Raw genomic sequence first — 13,919 nt, forward strand, 5'->3', positions numbered from 1 at the left:
ACCTGGATTTCCAGTTCATGGTGTATCGCCGGTGAAACCCCAGTTTGGTGTTGATGTGGCCCCTCAACCCAAATTTGGGAAGCCTCCATAGAATGAGAAGAATAATCCACAAGTTCCTCATCGATATAAAATGATGTTCACATGTACTCTGTTATACTATCCCCATGTGATGCTGTGCACAACACCCTCCGAGAGACATTGGCCCAACCGAACAAAATGTTCACCTCCACTGTTTGATCCCCTTACTAGTTGACCGAGAAAACCCGCGAGACCATAAGTTGCCAAACCGCCGCAGATAAATATAAACCAGGTGTATTGACCCTTGTTTGCTAGCGTTGTGACCATTCTCTCACGCTGTTATCGCTCCCGGGTGTAGGTGAAAACCCATCTTCGCACCAGAAAAAACCCTAGGGTTAGACCGCCATGGAAATTCCTCTCGGATTCTTCCATCTGATCTTCTCTAGACAAATTCCTTATTTCCATTTGATTTCTGTTCTATCTACAATTTCTTATCTAATATTGGAGCATCTCCATAGATTAGTTAACCTTACTAAACCAAACATTTTATTAGAAATAATCATTAATCTTATAATATTACGACTTCATTGCACTTTTTGACCACACACAACTTGTTTTTATGTCACCATAATTCACCTTTAATGTAACATGATTACATTAAAAAATCAACCAAAATCCCCTCAAATAATTTTTCCTACATAAAATTCTTTACCCTAAACAATACCTCCCCATTAAACCAAAAAAAACATTTACACATTTCATTTAATTCCAATTCAACTAAAATCCCCTCAAATAATTTTTCCATTCAGTACCATAAGCAATACCTCCCCATTAAGCCAAAAAAAAACACTTACACATTTCATTTAATTCCAATTGAAAAACACAATAGCATTTCATTTAAGTTCCGTTCAAGGTTTCACGACATTTATGCTTTTCAAATATCAAAACTTGTTCATTTCCCTCGCGTTCCAGGGTTTTTCAAATATCAAAAATTTTTCATTTCCCTCGCGTTCCAGGGAGGAAGGTCGCCATATCATCCCATTATGTTTCTCAAAGATCAAAATTTATTCATTTCCCTCACGTTGCAGGGTTTTTCCAGGGAAGAAAGAGGAAGGTCGCGGCCATGTTGTCGCAGGTTTGATTTGATACATTTGGTTGAATACAAGAAATTGGATTCTAGGTGCCTCCAATCGTGGTGGTTTCATTCTACGAAGGGATCTGCACAAGGTTCCCCACACTCCTGTGCGATGGCCCATCCCCAAGCCTCCATCACTCTTTGCAACTTTAAAATACTTCTAGACAAGTGCAAGAGGCACTCAAGAGGCTGTATGTACAAGATTCCGCAGAGGAAGATGGAGCCGAAGGTATGTGTTATGTGCCAAAGAAGCGATAGGTGTCTTTCCGACCCTGAAATCAGTGAAGAAATTAAGCAGAAAAGAGAGCAAAAATGCGTTGATTAAGACGAGGAAATAAAATGTCCCAAGAATGTAGGAGGTCACCATCTAGATGCTCTGCCACAGGTGGATTGTGATGATCCAGTCGTCCCTATAAATGTCAGAGACACAAAAAAGGCCTCAGATTTGCTTGTACCACAGGGTTCCGAGAGTTCCGGAGCAATGAAATCAGATGCCGAGGAAATGGATGTGAGCTAAGACAAGCAGGATCGAGGCTCTGTGCCAGAGGAGAGGTTTCCAGAGGATACTAAACCCACTCAAGAGGTAGGTAACTACATTTTATTTTTATTGTTTAATTATAAGAATTAATGCAAGAAACTTGCCCATGAGTGACTTCCGTTGGTTTAGGTGATAAGTCTGGATGGTAATTTTTCTACCAAAATCGCCCGGTGCTTTTCTGTTATGCCATTTAGGTGGCATGGACAACAGTGATAGTAAAGCCTGGTGGTTGGGTTAAACTCTGCTGACCTCACTAGTGAACCAATGCCTTATTGGTGGCTTATGTAGAGTTTTTCACTTTTGAAATAACTAATAGCTTGCATGTCATTCAATAGAACGGTTTAGGTTGGATGTCGATATTCCCAAGTAAATTTTTGTTAAAACTACGATGGGAAATGAATGGAAGATTAGGTCTACCCCTGACCGATGGACTTCTCTATCCTGTGCTACATGCCCATTTAATGACATGCAACATTGTTCAGATCAATGTCAGTAGAGGCGTGACTAGTATACCTCTTTTCCATTCAGTTCTTGTTCCTATTATCATTTCCATTCCTCTGTTGGGATTACACTTCTACAACACCACCAGTCTTTAAGTGCATGATATATTCAGGGAGATGGGTGGGTTCAAGTTGCTTATCCGTTAAAATTCTATAGTCACGGTTCTAGTTTTGTTTTGTTTCTAGTTATGTTTATGTTTCCTATTTCTAGTAAACTAGGTTTTGTATCTCCAAAACTCAATTTTATAGTGGTAATGTACGCCGTCACTTAGGTGATTTACGCTTATAATTCGCCAGAAACCTTGAGTCCTATTTCTTGTTCTATTCACCATGCAGTCATGTCTCTTGTCTTGTTTATGTTTTACCCTTTTTGGTAAAATACGCTTGGACTGTGGATTGATATTTTAACAAGATGGGTTGCGAGTAACAAGTCCCTGCCCAAGGGCATGATGCTAAGAGAAAATACTGTCAATTCTTGCATCCAAAAAATGAAAACAGTCCAATTCCATATCCCACAAATAGTCTTCTAATGGCATATTTAATCAAGTTCAAAAACATACAGTAAAACAAGTAAGTCTAACTCCATATCCCACAAACAGTCTTCCAATGTCTAATAGGAATTCCTTCTGTACAAGAGTAGAATATAAGTACATTGTACTCTTTCTTAGAAACCATATTTCCTGAGAGAAGATAATAGTCCTAAAGTTATGAACTATTAACTATCATTGTTCATAAAGTTTCTTTTGAAGAGAATCAAATTATATCAATAAATATGCAGAGAATAGAAACAATTCATCTCTTCCTCTGTTTCTTTCAACTAAAATCCAAATGACATTTAACAACATAGCTAACTAGATAAGCTAAACTTATTTTGACAGCAGGATTACAAATAAAGATAAGTATAGAGTTATACTTGAGCCCTGAGCTTTACTAGCTTGAAATCAAAATCATCTTTAAGAGCTTGAAATCGGATGACACTATCCAAGATGGATGGTTGAGGCATGACGCAAAATTTCCACCGCCATAATACTCCCCTATTCCCCTATACAGCACTCTGTTGTAATATCTAGCTGAACTAAACAAGAAGATACAAATACTTTAATTTTGAAAGAAGTCCAGTTAATTTGATCGAGTCACTATTCAACCATAACATCGAATTGGATCATTGCATCCTTTGGCCCCAGATTGTTTGGCACCAGCTGATCTCTTTTCCAGGTATTGTTGATGATACTCTTCTGCTCTGTAAAACTTCTTCGCTGGCAGGATCTCTCTCACGATCTCTTTATGCAGTGGCCTTTGGTGCCTTTCCATTGATTCCCGTGCAGCTCTTTCTTGATCAGCTGAATAGTAATATATGCCAGATCTGTACTGAGTGCCTTTATCATTGCCCTGCAAATATATGCACACAGTGCTGACAATTCATGTATCTGATGCAATTTCTATACATCAACCAGATACAAGTGTCTTTATAGTTTTTGCCTTCTATGGTTATGAAATAGGAAAACCACATCAGGATCCAATCATATTTTCTATAACCCACCCTGCACCCTTATAGCAGGATCCAATTATATTTTCTATACCCCGCTCTGCACCCCTATAGCAAGTATGTTAACAAGCCATTGAAATGAAAAGTATATGGTAGATACATTGCCAAATACCTGGATTTGGTTTTCTGGTTAAGGAATCATATGAATGTGTGAAAGGCTTTGAATTTCAGCTTTCAAAGAAGCCAATGCTTCAAGCTGGCAAGTCTATTAGCATAGATATAAGTTAATTCCAAATTTATGAATATTAATTTTTAAAATACTAATAATAACATGTTTGATCATGTAGTTTTTAAAAAAATTAGAATTCTTAAGGATTTTATATAGCTTTTAAAAAGATTTGGAAATTTTTAATGTAAAATATTTTTATCCTAGTCAAATCATTTTAGAAAATACAAAATTAATTTAAGACTGAAATTTACACCTTAAAATTTCCTAAATTATGTGTTTACATTCGTTGTTATTAAGCTGAATGGGGATCCTAACAAACATTTGAAAATAATATAATGAACCACGCAGTGATATATGAGACTGAAGACACCCTCAATGCCTGCACTCAGAATTCATTAGGAGTTTAGATTTGAAGTGCAATTATAGAATATTAATGGGACTCCACTCCCAATTGCATCGCTTCAAACCAGAGAAACGAGGCCAGGTATACTGAAAACCGGTCTTTGCTTAAAGCACTAGATATATATCACAGCCTGGAGCCTACAAATCTTTTGAAGCACAGGAAATAGAATTCAAATACATTAAGACGCCCAAATCTGATTTAGTCCGATATTTGAAATACAGAGAATTCTAATGGCTTCCATTTGTTTTTTAACTAACTGATGCTTCTGAGGAAAGTTGATTTGTCATAAAAGTATGTACATGATTTTAACCAGTAATGAAAATTAAATTTTAGATCAATCTACTAATCTACAATATGCAATACGATATAAAATAGATTTGGGAATTCTATTAGCTAAGTTGCTTTTTTAGAACATGAGAAATGAGAAAACGGTTAGCGTGCATCTTCTGTCCATTCCAACTAGAGTAAGAAACCATAACAGTGGAGACTCCTTTGGCAATGGCATTGAAATAGGGGGTCATGTGGATGTTGACTAATTGTTTATAATTGCTGACAGTGTTATTCTCATCGACACCCTGGGTTGTTCCACCATCGCCCACAAAGTGCTTAGCACACGCTACAATATTTGACCTGACAAACATCAATAAATCACATGGTTAGAAAACTATTTCAGGAAACTGTGGTACAATTGATTGATCAAAGAAATTCATATTCTAAGCATGGATAAAGCAAAAGGTTTGCAACTTAATGTCCAATTATATAGAAAACTGTGGTACAATTGATTGATCAAAGAAATTTATGTTCTAAGTAGGGATAAAACAAAAAGTTTGAAACTTACTGTCCAGCCACATACGGCACCCCCTTTGTAAAGATCCTGCAAACCTGCTCGCATCAAACAAGACATTCTAAACAGTGAAAACTTGACTCTCATTTTTGAATGAACTTCCATCGAGCACTTCCATGCCAGAGTCTTACAGCAACACATGGAGAAAATGTGTATTGAATGCCAGTAGATCGAACTTCCAGAGTTATGGCAGCTCCAATTCTTTTAACCAGATCGGGATCCCTGTATCCATAAAACGTTGATACAAATTGTTAGCCAAACTTTCTAGAAGATTTTGATTTTGAGGGTAGTAATCAGAAGCCAGAGTTCCCATGATATATTAAACATCAACATTTTCACCCTGATTCTGTTATTATCCCAATTCAGTTACTCAAGATTTTGCCCATAATCATTCAGATAACCCTAGTTACTTTTCAAATCATTGTCTCCTAACATTTTGCTGATTGCAATCAGAGTGCCCCTTGGCACTTTCTAAATCATAATACTACTTACGATGAAAAAATAATGCCTACGGATATAGGCCAGGCTCTCTAGTATTGTCTAGAGATAAAGGGTTTTCATGAAATATAGCCGACCACTCAACCTACTCATTTGTTTAAATCATTAGCCATGACATTTTCTAGTTGCAAGGAAATGTTGTGAAGAAAAAATGGAGTTGATACTCTACTTGCCTGATAGCTCCAAGCCCAACATTGTGAGGGAAGACGGTAGCCCCATAGACATTGTTGTGACCATGAACAACATCAATCCCATATACACAACGGTTCTTAGATTTAAAAGAACTTTTAGGCCCCAAAATCATAAAATTAAGTCTAGCTAGAATAATAGGCATGGCTTAGTCTATTACATTGCAGTAAGTCATATAAGGAAAAGTACAACGTAGTGAGTTATACAAGGCAAAGTATATGGTGCTACATTAAGGAATTGCACGTGAAGTTCTCAGATCACTCCTGCGTGTCATCTCAGAACTATATTATTATGCTGAGGGAAAAAACTCATATTTTCGAGGTCTTAAATTATTTTGATTTGAGAAGCGAGATAGAAATGGATTTAGGGTGGGGATTAATGGGTGGAAAATGAAGATTTTATGAAGTTCTAATGATTTTTAGCAAATGTATATCTTATTGCAGAGAGGCCAGAGAATGTGCTTACCATGTGGAATACTACTTCGAAGGTATCCACCACAGAAAAGAGGCCAACTAGCCCTTTTACTCCCAATGCATTTTAAGCCCTATAAACATTTTCCTGAAAGTATTTTTGTTAGGTACTTGTTACTGTGATTTGCTCATATAACTGGATCCCATTTTACCATAACCCTTTAGATTCCTATGGTAATATGATTGCTTTTTTCTTCCATCTGATTTGTCTCAAGTGCAAGATTCAAAGAAAGTTTTCAATCTTAATCAATTATTGAGAATGCTAACATCTAAATATAATGTAGTTCATTGTTTTTAATTAAACCGTGTGAAATCAACAATAGAAGTCCTAGTGCAAGGCCTTTACAACAGTAATATTTGAATGCTTAAATGACTTGCACCTCCCATTTGTTCTGGGCCATTGAAAACACTATTGTTATATTGAAAAAAATGACTTTAATGCTACTTCACATTACTCACTCAAGGTTTATAAATTATCTATAAGATCTCTGCAATTACCCAGGTATGTTTTACATAAATTGCAAATTTATTAAAAACACTGTGCAATGGGCTTTACATTGTTAATATGTAGTGTAAAATCCAAAAATTGCAAATTTATTATACAAACTGTGCAATGGGCTTTACATTGTTAATATGTAGTGTAATTTATTATACAAACTGTGCAATGGGCTTTACATTGTTAATATGTAGTGTAGAATCGAGAATAGGCAAATTACCTTGCCTCATTAGTGGAAGTCCACAAGGAGTGATAAAATTTTGCTCTATTGTACTTAGTATCCGAAACAGAAAAACCAACCAAAAGAAAAGAGTGTATACATACATGAATCATATCCTCTTCCTGAGAGAAACTAAGGCATCAATAACCTCAGTACGTGATAGCAATAAGCTCTTTGGCATCCTTTATTAGGAGGTATCCTTTGACAAATAATTTCATACCTACTTCTTTTCGCTAGAAGTGAAAAAAATAATTGATAAAATTGACCTCAAGCATACTTGCATTGAAGCTTCTAGATTGTGGATCAAAGCTGAAATCTAAATACAGTCCCAAACCCCTGAAAGCATGAAACCAAGCACTGAAAAACCCCAAGAAGACCTGCACACCAATGAAACTGTGTGCACGAATCAAGCTGCCCATGAAGCAGAACAAAATGCCAGTCCTGCACCAACCTCCAGCATGATCTATAAAATCTACAATCCCTTAAAAGATGCTCCAAGGATTTTAAACGATGAAAAAGGGGCACAAACTATCTGACTACTTCCTTTTGGCATGGTGAACTTTGGAGGGCAGCCCTTGAACTACCAACGGAACAAAGACCCACACCTTGTAGCTCAAATGGAGAGACCATACACTGTGACTGATAGATCAATCGAGAATCCAGGTTGAATACCTCATACCATATGAGGGAACAATCTCTAAAAAAAGGCCATTTTGCCCTTTAACCCACTTGGTAGGTCAAGTCAGGCCTAGACATCCTGCCTGTATATGTGAAAGCTATCCACCAAGATGCCAATTGACTGACGATGGTCTGAAACCTCTGAAAGCATCAATGATGGAGCTAATCAATGGGTCTATTCGAGTTTGCTTTCAACAATGAAGCCAATCAATGGGTCTCTATTCGAGGCTATGGCCTAATAGGTATAAAAAGCAAAGTATGGATAACACTCCCTACTAAATATTGTGTCAAAGATATAGCAAATATGATGCAACAGCTAGACCAATCTAAAAATGGTCTCAAGCCAGAGTGAATGGGTCACAAACTCTACGTGAACAATGGCATGCGGAATTGTTTTATTTCTCTTGATCATGCAGAAGCATATGGGTCTCTACACTCTATATCTTGGCATAGTTTGTCTCAAAGGCAAGGCCCTCACACCTCAAACCCATAAAGAACAGTGGAGAACAATGTGACCTCAAGTTGCAAATCTACAGAAGGGAAGTTTCCATCCATATGTTGAGAGTAGACCAGTGATAGTAACACACTGCACTAAAGAACTTCAGACGAGATTTTCTCTCCAAAGAAGTCCAAAGAACCAAAAGAATATATTATAACACCCTATAGGTGTATAAAAACATAGTGCTATGATTAGCAAAGCATAGTGCCCTGGTTAGAGTTAGAACATGAAACTACTGTTCATCAGTAAAAATCTATCATCGAGAACTGTAAGGCAATCCTGATTGAATCTTTAGCCTACTAAACTGTCTGCTTCTTGATAATGAAAGAAGCTGAGATTCTGAACCCCCGTTGTCGAAGAGGTAATGTCAAGAAACCACAGAGCTAGCCCAATGTTGACCACTTTGACATCCATAAGTCATATGGTACTTTCTTTTTCTGGTTTTGCTTTCTATTTGCCTTGGTACAATCATTATTCTAGCAATTGTAGTCAGCCTGGTGCAGTAGTAGGAGGAAGTACTAGTAGTTTCAGTGCTAGTACAATATCAAGGGGTCAGTAGAGTGGTGGTAGTTCATACCCAAGTGTGGCTTCAAACATGATTTCTTTATCCTACTAAACTGTATGCTTCTAAGATCGCCCTTGATTCGTTTATACCGGGGGTGACATACCATAGTGAGGAGCTTGGCATAGAGAATACCGAGGTCCTATTTTGCGGGCCCAAGATATGAACCGCAGATAAGGGTTCCTTTAGATTAAGTGCTACGGTACTGGATGTAACACTATATGGTGCACTGAAATGGTTCTATCGCAGGCTCAGCGGAAGTGTCTCTTTTAACTAAAGGCGCAAGTGGAAGCGCAACTGATAAAGTGAGCATGGTCAGAAGCTACTCTTATAGAGGTTGCAACTGACTTCAGCAATGGACACAGATGCAATTCCAAGTTGGTTAAGTGTTCGTTGGTTCATGGATGCGTTGGGCACTCTGTCCCTAAATGCTATCTGCTGCCATGCATTTCAAAGATTACCACAGAAAGGAATCCACAGAAAGGAATCCCTCTTGGGTTACCCGAGACAATTAGCACAGAAAGGAATCCCTCTTGGGTTGCTCGAGACAATTAGCACAGAAAGGAATCCCTCTTGGGTTGTCCATGGACAGTCAATATCAAGGGTAAGTTTTGGATATTAATCTTTAAGTGGTTGAGATTTAATCCAAATATGGCTGTATCAATAAAGCAAATGAAATGAATGAAAGAGTGCATCCTAAGTAAGAGGAATTCAAATTAAGTGCACAGTGAACTACCATGATGCTGCAAATAACAACTTAGTCAATACAGCCAAGAGATTCAAGGAGCTAGAACAAAACATAATTGTACCAGGTAACATATTAGAGTAACTTGAATAAAAGCACAGAGGACTAGCCAATTACCGAGATGGTTTTCCAATTCCACTTGCATCTTCCAGATTGTGAGATTTATTTATGTAGGGGGGAGCTCTGATACCAACATAACACTCTACATTGACTTAAAGTGTTCAAATCAGTCTTGTTAGAACATAGATACCAACTCTGCAAACAATGGAAAAACAATATTTATGAAAACTGGGATTGGGAACATAGAACACAAGATAATCTATGCCACTGCATTTTACTTCAGCAAAAAGACTTCAAGTAGCAACAACAAGAGCTGAGGAAATGCTAGTGTGCTTAGGGAGACTCCCCCTTAGGTGAGCTTTCGTTAAAATGGGACTTCTTATATAAAAATTCCAGAAATTCAAAACACGAGTAGAAAGGAATCGATTATTATTAGGCCGATAGGCCTTCCTTTGAAAGAAACTTTCGTCGTCCTTTTGTTTCTGAGACTGACACCTGGCGTCCACATTCAGCGGGAAATTGTTCAATCATTTCTGTTATGGTCTTCATCCTTCAGGCGGAATGGTCGGCATTTTTGTTATCGGTGCCTAGCGGGGGTCGATATCCCTCGCTTATGCTATCATTCGCGCCTATCCCTTGCTTCTGCTATCATTCGCGCCTATCCCTCGCTTTTGCTATCATTCCCGCCTCTCTATCGCCGGAAATTGCCGTATGTGTCTCGTCAAGGTCAAGAAGAGTCCCAAGCCCGTGGCATCTTGCGCCATGCCTGCGCTTCCTGGTAATTTATTGCTTTCGCCCTTTTCCCTTTGGTTTCCTCCAATCCCCAAGCTGTTAAATGCTGCCAGAGGATATGAACTTGAAGGATGCTAATTTTGGGGTTTAACTGTCAGGCATGAAGATAAACACTGATACTCTGATGGCGATAAAGGCAAAGGAAATTTATTGCTTTCGCCCTTTTCCCTTTGGTTTCCTCCAATCCCCAAGCTGTTAAATTCCTTGAGAGCCCACATATGCCTGGCCATTGCAATTTATATATTGATATCCACCGGAAGGAAGTCTTGGAGAGTGGATATCAGCCATCGGAGGGAAAATGGCGAACCAGTATTCCACCAAAAACTCTTTCGAAAGCCTGGTTGTGAGCACCATGATGAGTCGGCTAAATATGCGCAGCCCTTTTCTGGACACCAATACCTTCCTATCCAACTCGTATGATCGCATCATCGCGGACGAGAGCAAGAGCCCATTGGAGAGAGAGGAGGCGAAGCTGGAGAAGAATATCGTTCAGATTATATCCAGCGGGGACACTGATAAACTGAAGGCGAACTCCGGCCAGGCCGTCACCATTAGCGAGCACCAAGTTTGCGTGGGGTTCCACGAGGACCCAGAGCCCGGCTACCGCGTCTGGGAATGGCACGGTCACATCATGCTCTATGATGAGGAGAAGGGCTACACGGCAGAGTATATCTATGGGAATTTCTTCGAGAAGGCAACTGAGTTTAAGCGTAGAGCGGCTAAACCCCAGGAGAAGAAAGACAAGGAGAACGAGGCCTCCGGTGGAACTATGGACTTAGGAGGGCTTATTGATACCGTCAACGAGATGAACGCTCGAATTTTGTGCAGAAATATGAGCGCGGGGTCCTTCAAGTGAAGCTGCACGGTGGTTAATCACTGGGGTTTTTGGGCTTAGGGTTTATGCGAACTTACTGGTAAGAAGCCCCCCTTTAAAACAAAAAAATTATGTGCATTGGTTGGTTCTGGTAAGTCGGCTAATGCTTTATTACTTTGGGAAAAGTATTTTCTATAATAACTGGTGGGTGGTAGTTGCAATATGAAGTCCTGAATTATTTTTGAGATAATTGCAGCATTTAAAGGGGATTTGTGCTTGTAAATTAGAAATGTCATGTGCTTGGGTTTGTTTCAGATGTGGAAATTATTCAGTTTTTTCTGATGGTCCCAAACAGGTCTTCAGGGTTTCCATGCCCTGTGCATGTTGTTGTTGGACACGGCAATTGCATCCAATTCTGCAAAAAATGTTGTTCTTTGTGAAATATAAAGGACCTTTTATTTGTGTGAAATCCAGGTATTGTAACCGCTGCTCTGATAAAATTTAAATATATTGTTTTGAAATTGCATGGTTAGTGGTCTGGATGCTATAATATGTATTCACTGTACCAAACTCTGTAGTTATGCTCTCATAAGCAGAGAGCAGCTGAAAGATTTCCATAAATTACATATTAGATAGGGCTTTTGGCATGCTTCTTCTATTAAGAGAAGATTATGGACAATAATTCATTTACTATCTCCATTGTAGTTTCTTTATGCTGCTTCTTTTAAAAGTAATTGGAACCTGTATTGTCTTAATCAAGATGTATTATTCCTTATTAAATTTGTTATTGCATATAGATAAGGGAGGTGCTCTAGGCCCAGATCTTATTTTGCTATTGCACGTAGAGAAAGGAGGTAATCTAGGCCTGTCTGGTGATAATGTGATGGTATTTTAATAAAATGAAGAATAGAACCATATCTTGGCAGGGATTAATTATTTATTTTACTTGTCATATTTGAATAACAATAAACTACTCTAAGCCAGTCTGGGGATGATGTGATGGTATTTTAATAAGATGAATTACAGAGCCATATCAGGGATGAATTAGTTATTTTACTTCATATTTAAATAATAATAAACTAACATAGATCCTGTTAAACAGGGCTGTATATTTGAATAACAATCAAGGTGTATATTTAAATAACAATTGTAAATAAACTAGCATAGATCAATGTTAGCCCGGCAGGATATATTGTGTTATTAGTTGTTGAGAGGTAGGAATCTCAAGTTTTTGATCCTTAATAAATTGTGTATTATTTGTTGAGAGGTATGCATTTCAAGTTTTTTATCCTTAATAAATTAATTTAACATTGATTTATTGGTTAGTTTTCTCTCAAGGATTAAAAAAAAGCCTGGTTCAATATAAAATAGTATATGCTAAAATTCAATTTGAGATGGTTCAGCATAAAATTTTATATACAAAAATTCAATTCGAGATTTTTCCATTGAGCTTTAGGTGTAGTTTACTTTGCAGTTTTACAATGTAAAACTATTTTTTTGGGTGGGTATTTTCTAATGTAAAGTTGATTCCAGAGGGAGTTCTTGACGTTTGTTGTTTATTTATGTAATAACAATTATATCTGTCTCTGTTTGTGTTGAATTGAGAAAATATCCTTCTCTGAGCTACGAGAAATATCTGGACTTGAGTTACGAACTTACCTTCTAAATCCAGGATGCAAAATTTTGCTGATGAACTCGTATTTTATCTTGGAAGGTTTGATGGCTTATACCGTTAGTTTGGTTGAAACATATAAATAGCCCATTGTCCATGCATTGTGTGGTGATCTGACAAATAAAAGAATTTGTCATTTTGTTTCTTAGCTATAGCAATGATCTGATGCAATAAAACTTTGATTTAGAAGTCATTTTTCCAGATTCAAATAGAAGTGTTCATCTTTTATTTATTTAGTAGTGTATATATTAATGGGAAGGACTATCCTGTGTACATGGTTATGGTCATATGTACCATATTTATTTTCCAATTACTCACTTTCCATGAGATGCATCTGATAATAAGTTGGTACCAACTTTAGTGCCATGTCAGCTGAGCTGTGGTCTCACTGTAAAGACGTAAAATTGCCCAGTATTAACACAGTAAATTAAGCAGAGATTAAATGTACCTGAATGATACCCTTCACACGCCAAACCCCATGCTTTAGAACTACAATCTGTGAGTCATCTGGATGCAAAGATTGTAGCTCTTGCCTCACAGCCTCAATACCTGCATTATGCTCCATTGACAACTGCATGGCAGCTATTTCTCCTGTAGACTTGACCAATTTTCCCAAAACAGCACGGGAATCTCCCAGATTGGCAACATAAAGCACCCCACCACAAACCACCCCTACTAAACAGCAAGACCCAACTGCTGCAAGCTGTGGATTTGTAGGCCATGCCTTTGTAACAATGGACAAAAACCCCTCTTCTGTTGCTAAAAAGGCCTTTCGAATCACATCAGCAGACATCCCCTGCTGCTCCATTGCAAATTCTGCAAAATTACAGCCCCCACTTAGTACTGTACAATGGATAAACTCACAATGAATGTTGCACCATTACAGTCAGCCATCTTTCAGAAGTAAATCAACCAACAAGTTCAACCCTTCACTGAACAATCAACCAACCAGTTACCAAAAAAATAATTCAAGCAAGAATACATATCAAGGCCTTCTGTAAGCATAGGCACCTTCAATGGAGTATCCATTCCTGGTTGCTGGCCACTGTGTCTACTTTCACAATTTGTATA

General features: G+C 37.9%; 1 protein-coding gene and 1 pseudogene across 2 annotated transcripts; one reads left to right on the top strand and one right to left on the bottom strand.

Annotated features, from left to right (window-relative positions):
• Nucleotides 1–10,532: 10,532 nt before the first annotated feature.
• On the top strand, nucleotides 10,533–11,748 carry LOC149144619 (uncharacterized). Of its 2 annotated transcripts, XR_016264335.1 has the most exons (2): nucleotides 10,533–11,276; nucleotides 11,532–11,748. XR_016264335.1 is itself a non-coding variant. In XM_089447898.1 (1 exon), the coding sequence occupies exon 1, from the start codon at nucleotides 10,661–10,663 to the stop codon at nucleotides 11,216–11,218; it is 558 nt and encodes a 185-aa protein (XP_089304024.1). In that variant the 5' UTR covers nucleotides 10,533–10,660; the 3' UTR covers nucleotides 11,219–11,377. The 2 variants fall into 2 exon arrangements, 1 of the variants encoding a protein (XP_089304024.1); XM_089447898.1 differs by lacking the exon at nucleotides 11,532–11,748 and having other exon boundaries at nucleotides 10,533–11,377.
• A 1,527-nt stretch (nucleotides 11,749–13,275) lies between these two features.
• On the bottom strand, nucleotides 13,276–13,688 carry LOC149144620 (putative protein phosphatase 2C 46 pseudogene; annotated as a pseudogene).
• Nucleotides 13,689–13,919: the final 231 nt, after the last annotated feature.

The sequence above is a fragment of the Pinus tabuliformis genome, chromosome X (assembly GCF_031772625.1).
Source record: "Pinus tabuliformis cultivar Carrire ecotype Pingquan chromosome X, CPIR1, whole genome shotgun sequence".
Taxonomy (NCBI): domain Eukaryota; kingdom Viridiplantae; phylum Streptophyta; class Pinopsida; order Pinales; family Pinaceae; genus Pinus; species Pinus tabuliformis.

Excerpts from the sequence above, each read along its gene's own strand:
- LOC149144619 (XM_089447898.1), top strand. The coding sequence starts at position 10,661 with ATGGCGAACCAGTATTCCACCAAAAACTCTTTCGAAAGCCTGGTTGTG.